The sequence below is a fragment of the Mesoplodon bidens genome (assembly GCF_964165515.1).
Source record: "Mesoplodon bidens genome assembly, chromosome: 12".
Lineage (NCBI taxonomy): Eukaryota > Metazoa > Chordata > Mammalia > Artiodactyla > Ziphiidae > Mesoplodon > Mesoplodon bidens.
In genome coordinates, this window is record NC_138168.1 from 72,875,025 (window position 1) to 72,901,070 (window position 26,046).

Consider the following 26,046-nt stretch of genomic DNA (forward strand, 5'->3'; position numbering starts at 1 on the left):
ATTGTTCTAGTAAATCTATAGTTCTTTATATGGGTAATTAGAGCAGAAATAAATGAACCATGATCGTCATTATATTAGATATATTTTCAGTAGCATAAGAATATTTTCAGTAGCATCATTTTATGTTGTTTTATGTTTCTCTAACATATAACATATAGCTAAAGAGTAGAAGGTAGAAAATGAATTGTGAAGTCTCTTCTAAGGCCAGGTTAGGCCTGAAGCCAACCACTAGGGAATCTATGCCTAGAATATTTTTTTAAAAAACAAAAAAACAAAAAACAAAAAAACAGAAAAAACAGATGTAAAAGTGGAGAGGAGAGCAAATGCTTCTTTTCAAAATCTGACAGAATATAATGATGTTATTCTAATAGGGTGGTGGAAAAACTGTATTTTGGAAAATTAGTGAATGTGTGTGGTGTGTAATAGGGCATGCATCTCTTCCAGCAATATTAACCCAGGATTTCATCCAAGGAAATTTTGCGAATGAACAGGTGCGACCTTGTTAAGGATAGAAAGCTGATCATCTGAAAATTATCCCCTGGAATCATCTACCTCTGTAGAGTTGTAGCAGTTGTAGAGATGACAAGGTAAAAACCACATGTATTTGAAGCTAATTGGACTTAGACATTATACATTTGTCTTCTAATTGTACAGTAGGAGCCCTTTTATCTGGGACCCTTAGTTGTTTGATTAATCCAAAAAGTCATTTAAAGCAGGGTATCATTAAAAAAATAACACATGTATTCTTAGATATTTTAACTTAAAATATAAATAATCTTTATTTGCCAGTTATTGAATGTAGGACCCATGTCTTTTCTACCTTTTCAGTGTAGGTCTGCTTCTAAGGGTTCTCTAATTGTCTTTCTTATACAGATCACATGTATTAGATTATACAGTTGTAAACCAGGGGTACAGAATTCTTGTAGATTTTTACTGTATTTCCCTTCAGTCTTTTACAACTTTTTTTTTTTTTTTGGCTGCGTTGGGTCTTCGTTGCTGCGCACGAGCTTTCTCTAGTTGTGGCGAGCGGGGACTACTCTTCGTTGCAGTGCGCGGACTTCTCATTGCAGTGGCTTTTCTTGTTGCAGAGCATGGGCTCTAGGCGCGCGGGCTTCAGTAGTTGTGACTTGTGGGCTCTAGAGCACAGGCTCAGTAGTTGTGGCGCACGGGCTTAGTTGCTCCATGGCATGTGGGATCTTCCCAGACCAGGAATCAAACCTATGTTCCCTGCATTGGCAGGTGGATTCTTAACAACTGTGCCACCAGGGAAGTCCTTTTACAACTGTTTTACCCACAGTTAATTAACCAGTACATTTAAATTGGAGGAAAAAAAAGGCAACATACGTTTATCTAGTTTTTCCAAAGTATTCAACTTGGTTTTCACAGAAACTATAACTGTTCACACTCATTTCATCCGCTTATGCAACATGATAAAAAGTTCTACTGGCATAATCAGTTTGGTAACTATGTTAGTTTCCTAGAACTGCCATAACAAATTACCACTAACTGTGTGGCTTAAACAATAGAAATTTATTCTCTCACCATTCTGGTGCTTAGAAATCCAAAATTAAGGTGTCAGCAGGGCCATAGTCCCTCTGAAGACTCTAAGGAAGAATCCCTCCAGTCCTTCCTTGACTCTTCCAGCTTCTGGTGGCCCCAAGAATTCCTTGGCTTGTAGCAGCATAGTCTCTGCTTCTGTCTCCATATGGTCATCTTTTACATGTTTGTGACCCCCACATCCAGTATGATCTTACCTCAGTATTTACTTTAATTGCATCTGCAGAGACACTACTTCCAAGATCATATTCTGAGTTTTTGGGTAGATGTGAATTATTGGGGAACACTATTCAACCCATAACAGTAACAAACTCAACTAACCTTGGTAAACATATATTACAGCAAGTGAAAATCAAGGTGAAGCATGTGCCAGACAGAAGCCTACTAACTGAAAGCCTGCAGCTTGCCTGGGCGTCAATCAGTATGTTTTTCCAAGAAAATGGAGAGCATCCGTTAATCTAGTGAGTTGGTTAAATGGAGATTACTTAAAACAGCTTCTACTTTCTCCTTCAAACTTGTATAAATGTGTTTGTTACTGTGTATATATAAAAATATGATATGAACAATTATTTATTTTTTTGCAAGTTAGGAAGGTTTTTATCTAACCAGGTCTTTTACTTACAAAATTGAAATGAACAGAAGGCAAAACATCTGTCTTGTTTTCTGTTGTCCTAGTTCATATTTATTTGATTAGCCTGACCTTTTAAAGTAATTGTGTTGCTTCAATGTGGCACTCATAAGAAAATGAGATAGTCTTATTAAAGCGATATCCATATTTTAAATGATATCAATGTCTAAGTCATTCAGTCTAATAATCTAGCTTTGCTTGCCTTCAGTATTTCTTGTCATTAAAGAAAAATCCAAAGTTACTGAAATTCAAAACAAATCAATTTTGTGCCTATTTAGTAACTCTGGGAAAAGGCACAATTGCTTGAGGGGATAAGAACTATTGGATTAAAATAGGTAATAAGAGCTCGGATTTTTAATTATCGTTACTATAATTCTTGCCCTCCATACCAATGATAATGCTAAGAATTTGATGGAATATTTTAAAATGCTCATTATGAGTCCCACTTATAGTATATTTCACATATAAGCAAGATATACCTTAAATAAACTTAAATTTGGTGTCTCATTCTGTTTCATATATAATGTCTGGTTATTAGCAAAGCATTTTATCAGCACCTCTGAATGCTGAGCTGTATTTTATCATTTAGCTCCCTCACAGCTACCCATTAACTAAACCCTATACCTAACTATAATTTGCTTAAATAGTTCCATTTTCCCTCTATATTCTCTTATTTGTAAAGGTCAAGATGGACAGGGTAGGAACTTAAATGATTGACAGGTTTTTAGTCTCAAAAATACTTTCTTCACACAAACAGATGACCTCACTTTTATGTTAAGATTCTTCTAACCCTGTTTATTTGGGTTTGTTTGAGGGCTTTATTCCTTTTTCTGTCTTTCCTTAGTCTAGTGTTTGGGATCATGTAAATCTGTCTTTGTTGGACCTCTAATAAAATGTTATTGGGATGTAGAACTCTTAAAGTACTTACTCATGTAAGTACTTTGGCATGGTTTCAAAATTTTTATAGTTGTAGAAACTTCAGCAATGAATAATTTTTTTAAGATTTTCAACTTCAAGATGATTTTAGAAAATAAATATGAATAGTATTTTATTTCCCTGTCTACTTGAAGCATTTATAGGGAACAATGAGATGTCCGCATTTGATTGATATGACAAAATGAAGCCTGTAGCACTTCAAATAAAGATCTAGCCATGTGGAACATCTTTTGTTAAGGGGAGTGAGTTCTTTGATCAGTGTTTCTTTAAATTTACATCAATATCAGTATTATTTTTGCTTCATTGTTAGGGAAGATCTGAATAGACTTCCTAATTTTCAGCTAGGTGTTCAATTTGCTTAAAAGTATATACAGGAAGTAAATTTATTAATTTAAATTGGACCTCAAATTAGCCCACCTACAAAAATAGGCCCATACCTCCAATCCCACACACTCACCTCCCCCTGCCAAAAAAAACCCTGGAAGAATATATACTAAAGTATTAGTAGTGGTGATCTTAACAGTGATTTTGCCTTTAAGCATTTCTGTATAATTTTAAATATCTATAGTGAACATATCAGTTTTATTACCAAGAGGGAAAAAAGACAAATTTTTTTATAAAAAGAAAATTACTGTAAGCATTGGAAATAAATATTAAGCCAAATTTATTATATACCTATGAACCTGTATTAGTCGGCTAGGGTTGCCATAATAAATACCACATATAGGATGGCTTAAACAACAGTAATTTATTTTCTCACAGTATTGAAGGCTGAAAGCCCAAGGTGTCAGCAGGTTTGGTTTCTCTTGAGGCCTCTGTCCTTGGCTTGCAGATGGCCACCTTCTCACTGCATCCTTACATGGTCTTTCCTCCATATGCTTGCATCCGTGCTCTTCCTCTTCTTATAAGTACTCCAGTCATATTGGATTAAGGTGGTACTCTTATGACTTCATTTAACCTTAGTTACTTCTTTAAAATCTCCAAATACAATCATATTGGGGCTTAGGGCTTCAACACGTGAATTTGGCAGAAGACACGGCTCAGTCCTTAACACCACCAATTCCTCACTACTCTGAAACAAAATCCCCACCTCTGAATCACACGTGGTAATAAATTCAGTGTGAAGGGACGTCAATAGCAAAGTGCACTGGAGAGTTAAACCAGTTATGTGAGTAATTTAGGAAATTCTGGGCCAATTTTACATTTGCTTTCTCTGTGTGCTGTAATTATAGAAACCTGATACATTCTAGTCTTAGATATAACTGCATCAGGAAGCACTCTACTGCAAATCAGGTCACATTAGTTAGTGCTAGAGCCCAGCCCCATTTACAGGGCATCTGATGAACAGTTAGCTGAGGCAGTTCTACCATGATGCCATTTTGCTCCAAAGGAGTCCATTGAAGTGGCTGTCCATGTCCCAGTAGTTCAACCTGAAATTAAAAACATACACACAAATGTCTCCAAGTGTATCTCTGACTCCCTCACTTTATTGGGAAGGAGTGGTTGATATCTCTTAAAAAGCAATGTGGACAGGAGATTCATTTTTTACTTTTATTTAGTGGATTACAAGCTGTTTTAAAATGAGTGTATACATCTGTCTTGCTCCCATATTACTCTCAAAATTGTGCAGGATTTGGGGAAGAATTGTAAAGATTGAATAGTGTCAAGAGTAGAGAAAATTATTCTCAAACCAATCTGCACGACTAAGGCCTGCCCAGTTCTCACACAGAATGTTTGAAGAAAGGTTCAGCTTCCTTATCCAGCCACCATTCCCCCCAAGATGTTCCAATAACCTCCACTAATCAACAATACCTAAGTGTGATCAATTATTACTGTAACTGTTCTATATTCTTCGTCTTATACAAGGTGAATTTAAATAAGTAGTTTTCTATATATCTGTGATTATTTTGAACCAGAAAACTTTGCTTATCATGTAGAGTAATATAAAAACAAAACCCATGAACTTTCAAATAACAGTATTAATGGCAACCAAAGAGAACATAAATAAAATAAAAAGATAATGTCATGCCCAGGACACTAAGCTGTAATTAAACATCAGATCTGAACTCTTATCTCCTTTTCTGCCTGATCAGCCACAAGTGTTAGAAATGAAATATGGGAAAATGATGCAAGGAAAAGCATTTGGACAATTCATATCCCAGAAAATTTTCAGTTTCTTAAAAATAATCTATAAAATATATCAAAGTGAACTCGATGCCAGAGCTGATGGTTACAACTGTGAGATTAACCTTTAATTTTCCCCCAGTTTTTTGTGAACTTGAAATGGTAGGGCCATGACACCTCATAGTTATTCAGATGTGTTCTGGGGTGGGATGTCAGGGGAAGAATCTGGACTCCAGTTTTACGAAAAGAGTCATTTTGGATGCATGCAGTGAGCCTGAACAACATAGAATGACTGTGAAGAAGATATTTTAATTGATATGCATGGAGATAATATAGCTGTTTTATAGGTTTGGTTTTCTGGGAAATGAAAGAAAACTTTCAAAGGTTTTTGCCAAACATTGCCATTGATGAAGTCCATTTTTAAATTACTCTTATGAGGTATAAGAGGAACACATATAAGGCTCACCCTGAAGTTAAAAGTTATGTCTTCATCAGGTTATTCTAGTCAGCAAGTTAAAGGAACAATAAAGACAAAATTCCCTGTTACCTCTGTTGCCCCCAGAGTAGCTTTGGGCTGACCAAGAAACAGCTGTCCTGATGTGGGCCATTTGAGAAACATGGCATAGACCAATTTGTTTTTAGGTTTGGATGTGTACCTGGTTAAAAGGGAAAAAAAGCATAGTAATAGTTCTCATTATTTATGGGTCAGGTCTAGAATTATTTTACAGAGATACTTCCATTCAGTAAATATTTACCAATGTTTTTATTAATAGAGTGAAGGAAAACTAGCCCGATGGTAGCATAAAAAGCACCCAGAAGGGTTCTGATCCCAATTCCTGTGTATGTGTGTGGAGTGGGGGAGAAGTTCCCCACACCACCAAGCAATTCTCGGACACTAACTGTGTGTCCTACAATTCAACTCAGTTCTGACACCATCTACCCAGAGATAGTGTCAGATTCCACAGGTTAAGGATTTAGTCCTACAAGACTGCCCCCTCCCCAAATTCAGACACCAGTCACAAGTCCAGATTGTCACCTGGGCTTCTGACCCACAGGCTATAGATTGGAGCTTCCTATGACCCCCTCCTTGAGTTCAACTAATTTTCTAGAGCAGCTCACAGAATTCACAGAAATATTTTACTTTCTGGATTACAGGTCTATTATAAACGGATATATCTCAGGAACAGCCAGATGGAAGAGATGCACAGGGCAAGGTATGTGGGAAGGGGCAGGGAGCTTCCATGCCCTCTCCAGGTGCCCCACTCTCCCTGTACCTCCACCAATCCAGAAGTTCTCTAAACCTCATCCTTGGGGTTTTTATGGAGGCTTCATTAGTCATTATTGATTAAATCAATGACCACTGATGATTGGTTCAACCTTCACCCTCTCACCCCTCCCTGGAGGCCATGGGTGGGACTGAAAGTTCCAACCCTCTAATAACATGGTCGGGTCTCCTGGCAACCAGCCCTCATCCTTTGGTAGTGTCCAAAATCAGCTCACTGACATAACAGAAGACACCTTTATGGCTCTCATCGCTTAGGAAATTCCAAGAGTTTTAGGAGCTCTGTGCCAGAAACGGAAAAAGACCAAATATATATTTCTTATTATAAATCACAATTATCACAGCACCTCTCTTCCCCACTTCCCCACTTCCCCAGTGCTAAAAGGAAGTTTTTGGAACAGAGATTTTTCTAGTACTACTCTTCTTCATCAGACTTTTCTCATGGAGCTGGAAACAGGTGGGGGAATGTGAGCAAAGAGCATAAGATTCAAGAATACATTGCTTTCCACCTGATAATCAAATCTTCATATTCCTTCATTCAACAGGTATGTATCTGTCAATGCTGGGCCCAGTACCGTGCTTGGTGTTAGGGATACAATAGAAAACAAAACACACTTAGTTCTTGTTCTTGTAAAGCTTAGACTAGAGTGAGGGAGAGAGACATCAAATAATCACACAAATAATACAGAAGTGTGAATTTTTTTTTTTTTTTTTTGCGGTACGTGGGCCTCTCACTGTTGTGGCCTCTCCCGTTGCGGAGCACAGGCTCCGGATGCACAGGCTCAGCGGCCATGGCTCACGGGCCCAGCTGCTCCGCGGCATATGGGATCCTCCCGGACCGGGGCACGAACCCGTATCCCCTGCATCGGCAGGCGGACTCTCAACCACTGCGCCACCAGGGAGGCCCAGAAGTGTGAATTTTTATAAGCACTATGAAAGAAGAGGAAATTGAAAGATTATAACAAAGGCATCTTTTTAGGTTATACCATTAGCAAGAAAATGACATTTAATCTGAGACTTAAAGGATGAATGTGAGCAAAAGGGAAAAGGTAAGAAGAGTAAGGTCTAGACAAAGAAAACAACTCATTCATTTTTTCACTCAATTATTTGACAAATATTTATTGACATCTTAAAATGCTAATCACCGTTTCAGAGCTGGAGACATAGCATTGAACACAGTCCCTGTCCTCATGGAGCTTACATGTAGTGGAGAAAATTAGAATGAGCAAAAAAAAAATATGTCAGATGATGATTAAATGTTACAGAGAAAACTGAAGCCCAGTAAGAAGAATAGAGCATGCTAGTGTAAAAATTAATAAACAGGAAGCTCAATTAAAATAGAGTCAGGAGGGCCTCCCTGGTGGCGCAGTGGTTGAGAGTCCGCCTGCCGATGCGGGGGATACGGGTTCGTGCCCCCGTCTGGGAGGATCCCATATGCCACGGAGCGGCTGGGCCCGTGGGCCATGGCCGCTGGGCCTCCGCGTCCGGAGCCTGTGCTCCGCAGCGGGGGAGGCCGCAACAGTGAGAGGCCCGCATACCGCAGGGAAAAGGAAAACAAAAAACAAAAAAACAGGAGACCAGAGAGGGGAGCTCCCATGCCCTGCAACAATAGCAGAGCCCACAGGAAGTAGGAAGGCTCCTCTTATTTCCTGGCAACAACTCAGCCAATGAAAAGCCATGGACTCTTCGTTTACTATGGCTTTCCCAACTTCCTTTTCCCCCCAGTAAAAGAGTTATCCTTCCCTTGCTGTGCAGGGACTTGCATGTGGCTTGCCATGTTGGCAGACCCCAAATTACAATTCTTTGCTGATCCCAAATAAACCCACTTTTGCTGGAGAAATAACTGGCAGTCTATTTTAGGTCAACACTAGGTTGGCAAAAAGGGATCTATGTGTTCTTTTAAATAAAATAGTCAAAAAAAAACTACAGACCAATATCACTGATGAACATAGATGCAAAAATCCTCAACAAAATACTAGCAAACAGAATCCAACAGCACATTAAAAGGATCATACACCATGATCAAGTGGGGTTTATCCCAGGAATGCAAGGATTCTTCAATATACACAAATCAATCAATGTGATACACCATATTAACAAACTGAAGGAGAAAAACGATATGATCATCTCAGTAGATGCAGAGAAAGCTTTGGGCAAAATTCAAGACCCCTTTATGATAAAAACCCTCCAGAAAGTACACATAGAAGGAACTTACCTCAACATAATAAAGACCATATATGACAAACCCACAGCCAACATCGTCCTCCGTGGTGAAAAACTGAAACCATTTCCACTAAGATCAGGAACAAGACAAGGTTGCCCACTCTCACCACTATTATTCAAAATAGTTTTGGAAGTTTTAGCCACAGCAATCAGAGAAGAGAAAGAAATAAAAGGAATCCAAATCAGAAAAGAAGAAGTAAAGCTGTCAGTGTTAGCAGATGACATGATACTATACATAGAGAATCCTAAAGATGCTACCAGAAAACTACTAGAGCTAATCAATGAATTTGGTAAAGTAGCAGGATACAAAATTAATGCACAGAAATCTCTTGCATTCCTATACACTAATGATGAAAAATCTGAAGTGAAAGTAAGAAAACACTCCCATTTACCATTGCAACAAAGAGAATAAAACACCTAGGAATAAACCTACCTAAGGAGACAAAAGACCTGTATGCAGAAAATTATAAGACACTGATGAAAGAAATTAAAGATGATACAAATAGATGGAGAGATATACCATGTTCTTAGATTGGAAGAATCAACATTGTGAAAATGACTCTACTACCCAAAGCAATCTACAGACTCAATGCAATCCCTATCAAACTACCACTGGCATTTTTCACAGAAGTAGAACAAAAAATTTCAAAATTTGTATGGAAACACAAAAGACCCCGAATAGCCAAAGCAATCTTGAGAAAGAAAAACGGAGCTGGAGGATTCAGGCTCCCTGACTTCAGACTATACTACAAAGCTACAGTAATCAAGACAGTATGGTACTGGCACAAAAACAGAAATATAAATCAATGGAACAGGACAGAAAGCCCAGAGATAAACCCACACACATATGGTCACCTTATCTTTGATAAAGGAGGCAAGAATATACAATGGAGAAAAGACAGCCTCTTCAATAAGTGGTGCTGGGAAAACTGGACAGCTACATGTAAAAGAATGAAATTAGAACACTCCGTAACACCATACACAAAAATAAACTCAAAAGGGATTAAAGACCTAAATGTAAGGCCATACACTTTCAAACTCTTAGAGGAAAACATAGGCAGAACACTCTATGACATAAATCACAGCAAGATCCTTTTTGACCCACCTCCCAGAGAAATGGACATAAAAACAAAAATAAACAAATGGGACCTAAAACTTCAAAGCTTTTGCACAGCAAAGGAAACCATAAACAAGACGAAAAGACAACCCTCAGAATGGGAGAAAATATTTGCAAATGAAGCAACTGACAAAGGATTAATCTCCAAAATTTACAAGCAGCTCATGCAGCTCAATATCAAAAAAACAAACAACCCAATCCAAAAATGGGCAGAAGACCTAAATAGACATTTCTCAAAGGAGATATACAGATTGCCAACAAACACATAAAAGAATGCTCCACATCATTAATCATTAGAGAAATGCAAATCAAGACTACAATGAGATATCACACCAGTCAGAATGGCCATCATCAAAAAATCTACAAACAATAAATGCTGGAGAGGCTGTGCAGAAAAGGGAACCCTCATACACTGTTAGTGGGAATGTAAATGGATACAGCCACTATGGAGAACAGTATGGAGATTCCTTAAAAAACTAAAAATAGAACTACCATACGACCCAGCAATCCCACTACTGGGCATATACCCTGAGAAAACCATAATTCAAAAAGAGTCATGTACCACAATGTTCACTGCAGCTCTATTTACAATAGCCAGGACATGGAAGCAACTTAAGTGTCCATCAACAGATGAATGGATAAAGAAGATATGGCATATATATACAACGGAATATTAATCAGCCATAGAAAGAAACGAAATTGAGTTATTTGTAGTGAGATGGATGGACCTAGAGACTGTCATACAGAGTTAAGTAAGTCAGAAAGAGAAAAACAAATACCGTATGCTAACACATATATATGGAATCTAAAAAAAAGAAAAAGAAAAAAAAGGTCATGAAGAACCTAGGCGCAAGACGGGAATAAAGACACAGATCTACTAGAGAATGGACTTGAGGATATGGGGAGGGGGAAGGGTAAGCTGTGACAAAGTGAGAGAGTGGCATGGACATATATACACTACCAAACGTAAAATAGATAGCTAGTGGGAAGCAGCCACATAGCACAGGGAGATCAGCTCGGTGCTTTGTGACCACCTAGAGGGGTGGGATAGGGAGGGTGGGAGGGAGGGAGACGCAAGAGGGAAGAGGTATGGGGATATATGTATGTGTATAACTGATTCACTTTGTTATAAAGCAGAAACTAACACACCATTGTAAAGCAATTATACTCCAATAAAAATGTTAAAAAATTTAAAAAAGATCAGAGGATTGTTAGGGGATTCTTTTGGCTCCTCTGTGTTTAATACTAACCTCAAATTAAATATCTGTACATTCTGTCACATTAATTTAAATCTTCACTGAACTTACTTTGTTAAAAGGAATAGACAACTTGTTCTCAAGGCAAATCAGTGATGAAGAAAACAGAAAAAATCATAGACCTTCTGATTCTATAGACTGGTTCCTTACTGATTTGGAGACAAACTTCAAATTTTAAAGAATTATTTCGCGCCATGTTAGATATCATAATCACTCTCACATTTGGTAATCTGAAGCAATTTTAATTTCTTAAACCAATGGCATTGCTGGAAATTACCTGACCCCTAAATTTTAAAATGTGTTCATTTATTCAAAAATTACCTATTTGTGACTACAATATAGCTGGAACTCTTTTAAGTTCTGGGTGTACAGCAATAAAGAAGAAAGTCTACATGCCAAAAAATAAAAATAAAAATAAATAGAATAGTCAAGAAAGACCTCTTTGAGGAGGTGGCGTTGAGGAGACCTGAAGGATGTGAGGGAGAACCACGTGAGCAGAGGAAGAGAGAACAGACGTCCCAGTGCAGCAGTATGCTTGGCCTGTTGATAGAACAGCAAGGAGGGCAGAGTGACTGAAGGAGAGGAAGTGAAGGATAGCATGATAGCCAGTGAGATCACAGAGACAACAAGGTGCTCGTTTTTGTAGGACCTTATAAGCCTTTGTAAGTCCTGGATTTTTCTCTAAGACTGGAAGCCGCTGGAAGAATTTGAGCATGGAGTGTTGTAGCCTGACTTATTATTTAAAAGGTTTTGTAGCAGATAGATTAAAGGAGCACAAATGGAAATAGATCAGACAAGAAGCTACTGAAATAATCCAGGGGGAAAAAGATGGAGACTAACAGGAAGAGGGTTGCCACAGAGAGGATAAGAAGTGGTCAGATTCCAGATATATTTCAAAGATATGATGAATTTACTGATGGATTGGCTGTGGGATGTAAAAGAAAGGGAAGTTAAGGACTCCAAGGTTTTGGGCCTGACAAGCACCTAAAGGATGAAGCTGCCATTAACTGAGATGGGGGAGACTGTGGGTGGAGCTAATTTAGAGCAAAATTTTAAGGAGCTAAGTTTTGGACACAACAGGTTTAAGATGCTTTATTTTTTTTATTTTTTTGCGGTATGCGGGCCTCTCACTGTTGTGGCCTCTCCCGTTGCGGAGCACAGGCTCCGGATGCGCAGGCCCAGTGGCCATGGCTCACGGGCCAGCCGCTCTGCGGCATGTGGGATCCTCCCAGACCGGGACACGAACCCGTGTCCCCTGCACCGGCAGGCGGACTCTCAACCACTGCGCCACCAGGGAAGCCCAAGATGCTTTATTTTTAAGTGGAGACGCTGACTAGGAAGTTGAATATATGAGTCTGGAGTTTAAGAAAGATGATTGCACTGCAGAGGTCATCAGTATGGCATTTAAAGCCCTGAAAATAGATGAGATCACCTGGGGAATTAAGATAAAGAATAGAAGTCCAAGGGGCTGAGCCTCAGGGCACTTCAAGGTTTAGTGGTCAGGGACTTGAGGTGGAACCAGCAAAGGAGACTAAGAAGGAATGGCCAACAGGCACAGTGAAGACAGAGACAGCCATCACCTGGGGCAAATGCTGACAGTAAGCTCAGATAATAGGGACCGGGACTGACCCAGTGAGGGAGAGGTTCCTGTGGACCTGGATGACAGTGATTTTATAGAGTGTGGGGTGGAAGTCTGACCAGAGTGAGTTTAAGAGGAAAACTGGAGGGCTTCCCTGGTGGCGCAGTGGTTGGGAGTCCACCTGCCAATGCTAGGGGACACAGGTTCAAGCCCTGGTCTGGGAAGATACCACGTGCGGTGGAGCAACTAAGTCTGTGCGCCACAGCTACTGAGCCTGCACTCTAGAGCCTGTGCGCCACAACTACTGAAGCCCGCGTGCCTAGAGCCTGTGCTCCGCAACAGGAGAAGCACCGCAATGAGAAGCCTGCGCACTGCAGCAAAGAGTAGCCCCCACTCACCGCAACTAGAGAAATCTGCGTGCAGCAACGAAGACCCAACACAGCCAAAAATATAAATAAATAAATAAATAAAATTTTTTTAAAAAAGGAAAACTGGAGCAAGAAACTGGAGATAGCAAGTAAAAACCATTCTTTCAAGATGTTCTACTATAAAGGAAAGTAGAGAAATGGGAAAGTAGCTGGAGATCTAAGTAGGATGGAAAGAGTTCAAGATGAAAAAAAACAAAACAGGTTTTTATGCTGATAGGAAAGGATCTAACAAAGAGGGGAAATTGAAGATGAGGAGCAAACGGGGAGAATTGCTAGAAAAATATCCTTGAGTGGATAATCTGGGATGGGATCCAGGATACAGGGGTTTGCTTTAAAGCCAAAAGTGAGAGCATTTGACATTGTGTGTGTGTATATTTCTAGTCACATTTAGCTACACAGGGGCAGACATGGAATGAGTAGAGCTGAGTTTAATCAAAGCTGAGTTTTAATGAGTACGACAGAGGGAGAGAGAGTTAAGGAGTTGAGGGTGGATGCACTGACTGGAGTGATGCATAGAATCTGACCTGGATAAGGAAAAAGAAAAGACATGAGAGGGTTGAGGCAGGAGGAAGAGAAAAAGTGACAGAATCAAAGACAGCAGATCCCTTTGGAAGCTGAAGTGAGCTAAAATATAAGAGGTGGGAGTTAGACAATGGAATGCTTCAGACTGAGAGGATAGAAGGAGTACAATTATTGGAAATGCAAGGTCTAAGGTACGACCAACAGAAGGGGAAAGGATCCCTAGAAGGGAGGAGGTACCGGAACTGAGGGGCCAGCAAATTAGAAGAGCTGTGAATATAGACATTAAAATCACTAAGAATTATGTGAAGAGTAGTTCTAGGGACAGGGACAGTGAGCCAGGGCTAAAATGTCAAAGGATTTCAAGGATAGCCCTGGGAGTCTAGATAGTTATCTAAAGATGCAGCAAGGAGGGGAAGCACACGCGATGAACCTGCGGGGAGAGCTCCTCTGGTGAGGCAGGGATAGCAGGCCACTGGGCTCGGTGCAGTGGAGCCAGGCTACGGCTTTATAGGTCTTGCTAATAAGTAGTTCGGCTTTTATCTTTACTTATTGAAAGAAAATGTAATGGAATAATGGTTAACCATTGTCAAATCCCAAATCAGACACCCTCATAGTCAAATAATAAACACAGAAGCAAATTCTAAAACCCAATTTAAACTAGCCTCTGTAAAATGAAAGATTGGTTGAGCTCTTATTGCGGCTTCTCCCAGACCCAGCATTCTAAAATTCTATCGTCAGTTGCTTCTGTGTAGACTGCCTTACTTTATTTTCTTCAATGAACTGACAATTTAAGTCATAAGTTCAAGGAGGATTATTCAGTCTAATCTTTTGATATATACTTGATCAGGCTGTACTCGCTTTGGTGGCAACACAAGGTGAATTTTTAGAGCTTCACTAATACTACTCTTATTTATATATGTTAAGACCGCACATCAGAAACCACCATATTTGCAGAGTCTGATTCAGTGGCCCATAGAACTTTCCAAAGCTCAGACAGAACCTGCGGCAAGGCTTTTATAGGAGATACTAGTTTAAAGAAAAGTTAGCCAGTTAAGATAATTTTAAAGAAACTTCAGGTTTAGATTTATTAGAATAATAGGAACAAGGTACAAGATTTTTAATCAATTTAAATAATGCTGTTGTTTTTGCAGATTTTTAATATTTTTTCTGCCCTTCCGCACCTCCTGCTAATTTGATGCGATGTAACACCTGCAAAAGTTAGAATTTACCTGACTAAACCAGAAGTCTCTTTTGGATTAACCACTCAGCATTTTTTTTTCATCTTTCTGAATGGCCTACAATTTTTGTAAGAGCTGAATATTTTTCCCTGAAATCTGTCCACTGTTTGGAGGAATCTAGAGATGATTTCAGCTCAATTTGATAAATAATGTGTTTTAAAATAAGCTAATTTCTTCTAGAGTAAGTAAAGAAAGTGTTTTGTGTAGGTGGGCATTCATCCCATTTCCTTTATTTTACTTTTCTCTTTACCTCTGAGAAATGTTAAATACCTTCCTCTATCTAATAGTACTTACCATACATCTGGGGTGACAGTGTCATTCTGGGATCTCCAAGCATGGGTGTCATAGATGGCTTCTCCATTGACTTTTAGCCAGGTCCCCATTTGCCTTAATCGCTCCTCAAAAATTGCAGAAATGGTGCCATCTTTTGTGGGCCCAATATTCATCAAAAGATTTCCTCCACATGAAACTGTTTCTACAAGTTGCTAAAAAATTAAGAATAAATAGAGTTCTTAGAGAAAGAAAACAATTCCATCCTGAATGTGTTAACATGTGGTATTTATGGACTTAGACATATGTATATAGTCACTATCTAGGAGAACACACATAGAAAAAAGAGTCATGTCCTGTGTTATAGACCATTGAGCTATACAATTTAGAAAAAATAATTCTCATACACCTACACTATTACAAGTGTTACCATAATGGTCACCAGACATTTTACTGTACCTTCACCAATTCTTCAATTGTAAGATAGTCAGAGATTCCAGCATTCCTCCTATAGCCCCAGGAAAACTTGTCTATTGTCATGCAGTTTTCCCATTTATGTGGCAAAAGATGTCCTGGGTTATAACGATCACTGCAGGTATAGTAGCCACCGTGCTTACAGATGCTACCAGCTCCCCAACGGTCATTGGTGACCACTGTGTCCCGAACTGGGCTGAAATGAAAAGGATATTTTTTAAAAACAAAAAGAAAAAAGTTTTACACAAAACAGTGTCACTGAAAAGAGGTCTGACTGAAATCCACTCCTGGAAAATAACCATAGTGGAATATAATACAAAGCCCACGGTTTTGAAGTCAAATAGACCTGGGGAGATTGTAGTCCTGGCCTGTCACTTTCTAAGCTCCCTGTCCTACAGCAGGTTACCTAACTCTTCTGAATAATCAATTTCCTCATCTATTATTAGAACAGAACTAATTTATGTAAAACACCTAGCCTAGTGCCCAGCACACATAGCACTTATAAGAGTATTTTACTATTATTTGAAGGTTCTCCTCCCTGCCCCCCTATTGTGAATGGTAACTAAAGTTGAATTTACAGTCAAGACATTCCTCTCACCTATGACTGAATAATCTCCTACATATATTCTAGCCTTTCTTTCTCTTACAATTGTGCCTAATATTGAAAAATCTCAGGAAAGTTGACTGTTATCATGGAATTCACTGTGGCATGAAATATCCCCACTACATTATTCATCGTAGCAGTTGGTACCTCCTGCACTTCTCCACTTAGAGGGGATCGTTTGGTTCACAGATTGAAGTGGAGGGTTCCCCATATTTCCTTTTGGAAGGAGTACCTAGAGAAACTGCAGTTACATATCAAGAGCTCTCCAGAGTATTTGTATGTGTGCCCTTTGTGGGCCCAGAGAACACAAGCAGGACACTCCCTGACCTCCTAGCATGATACCAAGTACTTTCTAGTTACAAATATAAATTTGGTCCATATAGTGTAAGCCTTATAAAGGAGCTCAGTCAGAACTTCCTGTTCTAATGGGGTAGCTTGGAACATGCAAGAAAGCAAGAGGAGAGAACAGGAAGAGGTGAAATGCTGACGATGAGGGAAAAGAGGAGATAGACAAGGGTCACATTGAGCAGCAAAGTTTATCAAATGTATGAGGATGAAAAGAAGCAATTAGAGGAATTGAAAAGCACATCAACAGAAACAGTGATGAATAAATAGAGTTGTCCCAGAATAGGAGATGAAAATGAGGACCCACAAAATTAATGTCTTCAAAGCTCTTGATTCTGTGATGTTTAGTCTGATTTCAAAATCAGACTATTGAGTTGTATTTGACTCCTGATTTGTAACTCTTTGATTATTCTGAGTAAATATTGATATATCTAATGAGCATTATTTACAATGATTTCCTCCCCCATGCCACAAATAAGCCTGAAAGGACATATTTCAAGAAGCAAGGGAATTAAAATGTTATACATGTATTAGGAATGTTTAAGGTCACAACAGCTATCTAATAACACACACACCTCTCATTGTACAACCATGCTAGGAAGACTGTGCTGTTCCAGTAGGTATCTGGGGCCCCTCCATCGCCATCTGACCACAGGACCTCAGGCTGATACTGGTTCACTAACTCATAGAGCTCGGGCAGCATCTTAGACAGTGGATATTGTTGTTTCTGGAATGAGCTGGATTCATCCTCAAGGAAGAGCGGATGAAACCATTCAAAAAGGGAATAGTACAGTCCAAAGCGCAGGTCAGTCCTGGTCCTAATGGCTACTGCAAGTTCCTTGACAATGTCCCTCTTCGGCCCCTCATCTACAGCATTCCAGTTCCACGAATACTCTGAGCCCCACAAGGTGAAGCCTGAAACATTATATTAAAAAGCTTGTAAGCATATCAATTGTTTTAGTAAATTTCCACATATACAAACACCAAAACAAATTACATAGGGGGAATTCCCTGGCGGTCCAACGGTTAGGACTCTGAGCTTTCACTGCCAAGGGCATGGGTTCGATCCCTGGTTGGGGAACTAAGATACCACAAGCTGTGCAGTGCAGCCAAAAAAAACAAAAAGAAAGCTTTCAAATTACATAGGCAGTACACATAATATATAAATCACTGTTTCTACAAACAACTGCTTTATGACAATTTTTTTCCGTAGTATACATTTTGCTTTCATACAAGAAACAAATGAGAATTTAAACAAGGTAGAACCAAGATTTTTAAAAGCAACTCTCAGGGTTCCCCATAAAGTCTGTATAGTCTGATCTATCTCCTGTGTTCTCCCTCTTAGACTATAAGCTCCTTGAGGGACAGCATCATGTCTGCAGTGTCCCCTGCTATATCCTCAGCCAATGGCTAGCACAGGGTCTAGCACAAAATCAGCAATCAACATTAGCGATCACAGCTAAGACAGGAACATCTTCCATATCTACCGTGCTAAACAATGACTATTACTACTTACAGTGCAGATCCTGAGATGCACTCCTGCAAGATTCTTATTTGTCTTCTAAATGAAAAATTAAAGTATATTCCCTGGTTTTAGGATTATTTATTTTATTATAGTATGATTCTTAGAACACTGGTGTCCATGTATAGCAGTAAGTCTCCTTTACCCTCATTATTCATTTTACCAAGGTGGGGGTGGGGTACTAGTCCCCAGTAGTTCTGTACTTCGCAATGTACCCACCATTTGTAATCTCATCCTACTCTAAAATCATAAGCTTGGATGTCGTGCTTTAAATTACCTAAAAGTGAATTACCTACCAACTAAATAGGTAAGAAGAATGTCTGCCTTTACATAAGCACTTTGAAATAATTCATATTTTAAAAGGAATTTGCATTTAGATTGCTGGTTGTTCTATATAAAAACCATAGAAGCCCTATATAAACTGAAATACTTAAGAAATAATTTTTTAAAAGCCTCAAAATGTTTAGTTGGCACCTAGGAACATAAATACATTGTTGCTGTCCCACTAAAATCTAAAAGAATCTTTGAGAACAGACATAAGTAAGGTGCTCTGGTGCAACACTTAACTCTTGTAAATTAGGACAAGACTAAGATGGACACACTCTGGATTCATTTTGAAGAAGCTTTTTAAAGAGCTCACACTGGTTCTAAAGATGTTTGTGGTAAGCTTCAAAGCATTGCTGATGATATTTAAAGTCTTATTCAAAATGTTTCAACTTGACAGACCCTAATGTCTGGTGGTGCTAAAACCACATGGGTATTCGGTTCAGTAGCACCACCAGAAGCTCACACAGTGGTCTTCCCGCCTAGCCAGGCTCAGCAGGGTCTCTCCCATAAGCATGAAAACTTCCAACAATATGAGTCCTTAGAGAGTTGATAAATGTGGGCTATATCATCTATCCTTACAATGTGATTAAGATTGTTTTGTTTTGTTTTGAAATAAGCTCACTATGTAATACTTTGTACCATACAGCTTGGAGAAGTTCCTAGGCATCAGGAAATCAACATGTACACAAGCAAATACGCTTTATAAATATCCATCTCAGCCTGAGAAACATCTATAGGAGAAAATCATTAAGCCACTAGAATGTGGCCAAAGGGAAAAATATTCTAAGGTAATTCCTTATTTTGGGTTTTGGTTCTTCCCTTCTAATCCCCTACCCACTCCTGGGGAAAATAACGAGGCAAAATTTTTTATTCCAAGGCAAAGATGGTTATGCAAACAAATTGTCTAATTATTAACATGCTGTTGGAACAATAATAATTTGCTGATGCTTCCTTGATCTTATAGATACTAGAATGGTAATGGGTGGAGTCTATCTTATTAGTGGAAGATCACTATGATGGTAATTTTATGTGTCAACTTGATAGGGCCACTGGGTGCCCAGATATTTGGTTAAACATCATTCGGGATATGTTCCTGAAGGTGTTTCTAGGTGAAATTAACATTTGAATAGGTAGACTGAGTAAAGCAGACTGCCCTCCCCAAGTGGGTGGGCCTCATCTAGTCCCCTGAAGGCCTAAACAGAATAAAAGGCTGATTAAGAAAGAATTCTTTTCTCTGCATATCTTTGAGCTGAGACATCAGTCTTCTCCTGCCTTTGCACTCATACTTGGACAGGAACCTAAATCATCCACTCTCCTGGTTCTCAGGCCTTTGGACTCAGACCGGAACAATACAACTGGCTCTCTTGGGTCTAGACTTCTCAGCCTCCATAGTTGCATGAGTCAGTTTCTTATGATAAACCTCTTTCTATATATTATACTGCCTATTAGTTCTGTTTCTCTGAAGAACCCTAATACAACCACTGTGTTTCCTTTACATATTCTTCCACCATCTCTGATATTTCTGGGCACCATTACAGCTCCATAATCCTGTTCCTTCCAGGTGACCTGCGTCATTTTCATCACTAGCAAACTGTCCTCAATTGGGCCATATAAGAGTTGGCCAAAAGCACAACCTTGTATGTCGGTCATGATGCAAAACTACAGCAAAATAATCCCCTGGGTGCCTTCCCAGAATGCATTACAGAGGTGGAAAGAAAGGAAGAATGCAATTCCAAGTGTAAACTTTGACCTGCAACCCACTTCCCACTTCAAATAGCTTCAAATCAAATCTTGGATTACTTGGAAATTGTTAAATATGCATATAACAAAATGTGATCAGTTTCCATTTTTTCTCTGTCATGTGGAGGGAATGATCTTTCTGCATACATGATGCTTCTTAACTGGGTGGAACACATGGTCTCTTAAGTTGCAGGCAAATGTCAATAGCCACTTATGATTGCTCCTAAGAGAAAACTCTGATTTCATGTGGATGACCTTGCTTTACTTTCTTGTTCCAAAAGAACTACTTTATATTTCATAACCACTGTGAGTTTTTGCAAATGTTGTACTTACCTTCATGATGTTTGGAAGTTAAGACAACATATTTGGCACCAGAAGCCTGTAAAATATCTGCCCACTGGTTTGCATCAAAAAATTTTGCTGTAAATAGTGGTCCAAAATCTGCATATGTGAAATCAGGAGGGTAATTATTTTTCATAAAGTCCACATAACTTGGTAACTTTTCCTTTTGCCAATACCACCTAAGGGGATGAAGGAAACAGCATATAAGCAGCATTCACATAGACATCTGAAATATAGCTATCCCTCAGTATCCATGGGGGATTAGTCCCAGGAGCCTCAGCAGATACCAAAATCTGTGTGTGCTCAATCAAGTCCCTTATATAAAATGGCATAGTATTGGGTTGGCCAAAAGTTCATTCATTTTCTTCTGTAAGATGGCTCTAGTATCACTTGTCTTTAACTTCATTCAAAACAATTAGATTGTATTGTGACAGCTGTCATAACAGCGTGCATTTAAAAAAAAACTTATCAAAATTGGTGAATTTTTGTGTAAACATTTTAATATTAAAGATGGAAGGAAAAAAGCAACATTTTTGGTATATTATGCTTTATTATTTCAAGAAAGGTGAAAAAACGACTGAAACACAAAAAAAGATTTGTGCAGTGTATGGAGAAGGTGCTGTGACTGATTGAACGTATCAAAAGTGGTTTTCGAAGTTTCATGCTGGAGATTTCTCGCTGGACGATGATCCACTCTCAGGTAGACCAGTTGAAGTTGATAGTGATCAAATCGAGACATTAATTGAGAATAATCAACATTATACCACACGGGAGATAGCCGACATACTCAAAATATCCAAATCAAGCGTTGAAAATCATTTGCACTTGGTTATGTTCATCGCTTTGATGTTTGGGTACCACATAAGTTAAGCGAAAAAAACCTCTTGACCATATTTCCACATGAAATTCTCTACTTAAACATTAAGAAAATGTTCCGTTTTTAAAACAAATTGTGATGGGCAATGAAAAGTGGATACTGTAAAATAATGTGGGATGGAAGAGATCGTGGGGCAAGTGAAATGAACCACCACCAACCACACCAAACTGAAGGAACTTTTTGGCCAACCCAGTCAGCCAATACAGTCAGCCCTCCATATCCACAGTTTGGGCATCTGTGGATTCAAGCAACCATGGATGAAAATTTCCATCTGAGGTTGGTTGAATCCAGAGATGTGAAATCCTCGAATATAGAGGGCCAAGTGTATATTTATTGAAAAAAAATCCACATAAAAGTGGACCAAACCTGTGTCGTTCAAGGGTCAACTGTAACTGCCCCAGCTCCCTTTACTAAATCCCCCTTACTCACATATTACCAAGATTCTCTTCCTCACTTGGCCATTTAGTTTGACTTCACCTTAAAGAAAGCTTATGTAAACTTCCATAGTTTTCCATCTATCCCTCTGTGAACTCCACTCAGCTCATCAACCTGAACGTTCTAGACAACACAGCCACCCATTTGCTCTTAATTCTTCACTTTTAAATTGCAACATGTAGTATCTTTACATAGTTAGGCCTTTGTAACATAAGTGATGAAGGCTTCAAAAAAAGACAAAGCGCATAAAGCGTAACACAAATGTATTATACTCACTAGCAGAGAACAAGTGGGGGAAGAGATGACAGTAAAATTAAGAAGATGCTGGTATTTTAATATATTGACTCAGCCTTCAAGGATTACTGGTTATATATGCATGTTTTCTGAGCAATGGGGCCTAAACTGCCTAAGCAAAGCTTCAGGAGGAAAACAACATCGAAAACGTGATTTTTAGATAAACATGGCAGTAATCTTATGCTCATGAAATAGATGCAGGCCCCATCTCTGACCCATCTTCTACTCTTCCTTCCACCACTCCTTTCATAAGAGTGTTTCTAAGGGATGAGTAAATTCATAATCAGCATTACATCCCCAAGGATGATCAGGAGGTTCACCCCACTGAGAAGCCTTCACTGAAGGACATAATATGTCACAGGCACTATTCTTTACCTGCCCAAGAGTCAGATACATACTTTCCCAGTTTCCATCACACCTACCACATGGACACCTGACCCATGCTGGCCAATGGAACTTGAGGGGAAGCCAACTTGGGAGATCCTGGGAATGGTTTCCTCTCTAATAGAAAGAGATACAACTTGCCTTTGGACAAGGTTGTCCACCATCATGTGACCATGACAGGACAAGTCAACAGGCTGAGGATGTCAGAAAGAGCTTAGGTCTTTGATTTCATCAATGAGCCAACTACCTCTAAATTTCTTATTATGTAGAGTAACAAACCCCTATTGTTAAACCTTTTTTGGGGGTTTTCTATACCTTGAAGTGAAAGTATCCTAATTGATCCATGATGCATTTTTACCTTTTAAATTGAACTACAAAAGAGAAACTGGGACAGTCAGAAAGTTAAAAGATAAGAGATTTCTATTTTTTCCTAACACATCTAATTTGAACCTGCATTCTCTATTATAGTCTAGAGTCACTTCTCAAATTTCATACTAATAGAGCTGAGAAGAGGCACTTAGAGTAAACAGCCCATAATTTATATTTGGTTTTGAACTGCCATTAAGGACAGTCAGATATGCCCATCTCTGCTGTTGATGGCTACAGGTCAAATTGGGATGGGGAGCAGAGATTTAGAGGGGACACAAAGGGAAACTATAGATAATTAAAGAAACTTCCACAGTGTTATTGCACTTCCAGACCATCAAACATATACTCTGTTTTGTATGAGAATTATCTTTATTGTTCTAGGTCAAAACAAACAACTTTGTGTTCATTTGTAGAAAATAAAAAGTTAACCATTACAAAGAATAAGATGACTCAAAACTAGCTGTTTTGCACAGAGCACTAGTTTCAATTAACAAACATCAAATCCTCTCCCAGCACCGAATGTATATTTACCTAATCTTCCCAGTTGAACAAAACGGCAAATTAAAGTATAATTTATTATATCTTAAGAGGAAAAAATCTGTTAATTGATGTACCTTGCTAAGCTGAAACATTTCAAAAATAAACTCAAAATGCCTCACAGCACAAAACTTGCAAAGAAAGATTTATAACATCCTGAAGCAAATATATTTGGTAATACAAGTTATGGGAAGAAAGAGTCCCTTGGTTTTTAAGTTGATTTCAAAAGAGTATATGAATAGTACTCCATAGTTTATACAGTTCTTTTACATCAACTGGCCTAACTGAATAAGAAAAGTTACTGGTTGCAGAAAGCCAGTCTCTTTATAGAAAGTGGTACAATGTTTACAGTGTAACGTTAATACAATATAGTTTATACTCTGTATTGTATCTGCCAACTAAAAATTGTCACTTGCCATCTGCCTCTACAAGGATTAAGTCACTAGCCACCATCGTCACTGACCTTCATCACACCCTGGAAGGAGTTCAGGGTGGAGATCAGGAATGAGGCACTCTGTGCTCTGGGAAAAACTGGCAGAACAGGCCTTCAGATAATTAGATATATTCAGGAGAAGATTTTATGAGCCCAGATTCTTGCATCTTCTCATATCTAGAAAAGCACTAAAATCATAAGGGAGACATCTGCTCCTCGTGACTAGCAGTAACCTTCTGCCAAAATGTGTGCTTGATTGCACGTATCCCCCTTCGCCAGAGTCACATATATACTGATCTCTCCCCCCAACCTCTTCAGAGCAGCTCCTCAGAGCTCTCTGAGAGGCTGTCTCCCAAGCTTCAGTTCTCATTTTGCCCCAAATAAAACTTAATTCACAACTCTCAATAGGGCATTTTTTTTCAGTTGACATATCTAACATATATTGTATATATTAAATGTGTTGTACGCTATGTATATAGTATAAAGCAGGTTTAAATACTCATTGTTTATTTTCTTATTTCACTAGGAATATATTATATATGTATAATATATATATATATTATATATATATTATATATGTATAATATATATACACATATATACCATTTCTATCTTGAAGAACTTAAAATACCTGAGGTATTTAATCAGGAACGTATGTGAGACACTTCAAAGTTGTAAGGGATTACGTGCACATTTTTACATAGATCTCAAGGTAAAATCTAACGAGCAATTTTTTGTGCGGCACTATCCGCATAGTGGTCTATTAATAATTGGGTTTTTTTAGGGTAAACATTCTAGAACTTTTTGTTTGTTTCTTGAGCCACACGTGGTAACATTTTAACATTAAAGAGTCAGTGAATGCCCAAAGGAACAGAATTCATACCCATGAATTTATGTTTAAACCATACTTCATGGCAGCACAACTAAAAATTGACAGGTAGCAGCAGAACAGCGATGGGACAAGGTGTCTGATTCTCTAAGGACAAGGACGACAGTTTAGGCCCAAGCTTCACAATATGACCCCACACAGTCGATTACTTTTCTGCTGTCTTAGTCATTCGGTGGCTACACAGTGATAACTACAACTTGATAAGTGCAGCTATCAAGAAGCTGAGAAGCCAGAGTCACATCTGTTGTCTGACAACTCTTGCAGTCACAGTCACACGGAAGAAAAATTCAGTGTTCACCCAGCACGAACCACTTAACACAGTAAATTATTCATTTAACACCCGGAAATGCTAAACACCGCTAAAACAGCGGGAGGTGAAACTGACTGGGGGCAAAACAAACCGGCATAGGCTGGCATCTGGGTCGTGGCTGGAGGCCAGTGGGGTGCAAAGCGGGGTCAGAGGAGACGGAGGGAGGTGCGCTCACCAGAACCATTCGCTCCCGAAACTGGGCACGGAGAACACGCCCCAGTGGATGAAGATGCCGAACTTGGCCTGGTCGAACCAGGCGGGCAGCTGGCGGGCATCCAGGGACTCCCAGGTGGGGTCGAAGCGCGCGGCGCCGCCAACTGGACCCGGCGGCAGTAGCAGCAGCAGCAGCGGGAGTACGACCCCAGGCAGCTTCGGGGACCTCATGGCTCCGCGCCCGCCGTCCTGCCCCCACGCCCGCGTCCTCCTGAGCCCTCGTCCTTCCGGGTCCCTGGCTGAGTACGAGCCGCCAAGGTCACCTGACCAAGCTGTCCTAGGAGGAAGGCACCCTCCTCTCTGGGATGGGAGTGGCCGCGGTCCGGGCGCCGGAACAGAATGACCCCAGGAGGCCTGCATCGCTCACTTGCAAAACTAAGGACGCCAGTATTACCCCAAAGCCAGCCCTGAGGCTGCTCAGCTAAGCCTCCTAGTCAATCCGCTTGGGGGAGAAAAAACGAGTCTGGTTCAGGGACCTGTGGGAGCACCTCTCCCCTCAACCGTCAGGACCCTTCTAGAAACCGCCGGAGAAGACGCCGAGAGACCAGCCGGGGTGGAACCGTGGACCTGGATCCCAAGACGGGAACCTCAGCCGGGTCATCCAGTCCCTCCCTGGCCGGTGGCACCGAAAAACCCAGATCCTTCTCAGCCTCTGCATTTTACACCCCTCTCCCACTCCCCAGGGTCCTGGGTGTGTTTAGAACTGTGGCTGTCAACCTTGAGTCTGTATCAGGTGAAATTCCAGGAGTTTGCAATGCAGGTTGGAGCCCCAGAATTTGCGTGTCTAACCA

The 26,046-nt window shown here is 39.6% G+C and overlaps 1 protein-coding gene and 1 long non-coding RNA gene across 2 annotated transcripts; one reads left to right on the top strand and one right to left on the bottom strand.

Annotated features, from left to right (window-relative positions):
• Positions 1–441: 441 nt before the first annotated feature.
• On the top strand, positions 442–6,455 carry LOC308626408. Its single transcript, XR_014017241.1, has 3 exons — positions 442–587; positions 1,900–2,018; positions 6,401–6,455. It is a non-coding gene; the product is annotated as an uncharacterized lncRNA (long non-coding RNA).
• Positions 3,855–25,630, bottom strand: FUCA2 (alpha-L-fucosidase 2). Its single transcript, XM_081251390.1, has 7 exons — positions 25,218–25,630; positions 20,506–20,693; positions 17,159–17,498; positions 15,620–15,830; positions 15,185–15,375; positions 5,793–5,901; positions 3,855–4,551 (listed from the first exon to the last, which is right to left on the bottom strand). The coding sequence occupies exons 1-7, from the start codon at positions 25,613–25,615 to the stop codon at positions 4,411–4,413; spliced, it is 1,578 nt and encodes a 525-aa protein (XP_081107516.1). The 5' UTR covers positions 25,616–25,630; the 3' UTR covers positions 3,855–4,410.
• Between the last annotated feature and the right edge of the window lie 416 nt (positions 25,631–26,046).

Bases quoted from the DNA above. Each gene is read 5' to 3' on its own strand.
- FUCA2 (XM_081251390.1), bottom strand. From the start codon at position 25,615: ATGCAGGCCTCCTGGGGTCATTCTGTTCCGGCGCCCGGACCGCGGCCA. The intron at 20,694-25,217 runs GTGAGCGCACCT...TCATCCCCTTAG, and splicing joins TTCGGGAGCGAATGGTTCTG to GTGGTATTGGCAAAAGGAAA. The intron at 17,499-20,505 runs GTAAGTACAACA...ATAATGTTTCAG, and splicing joins AACTTCCAAACATCATGAAG to GCTTCACCTTGTGGGGCTCA.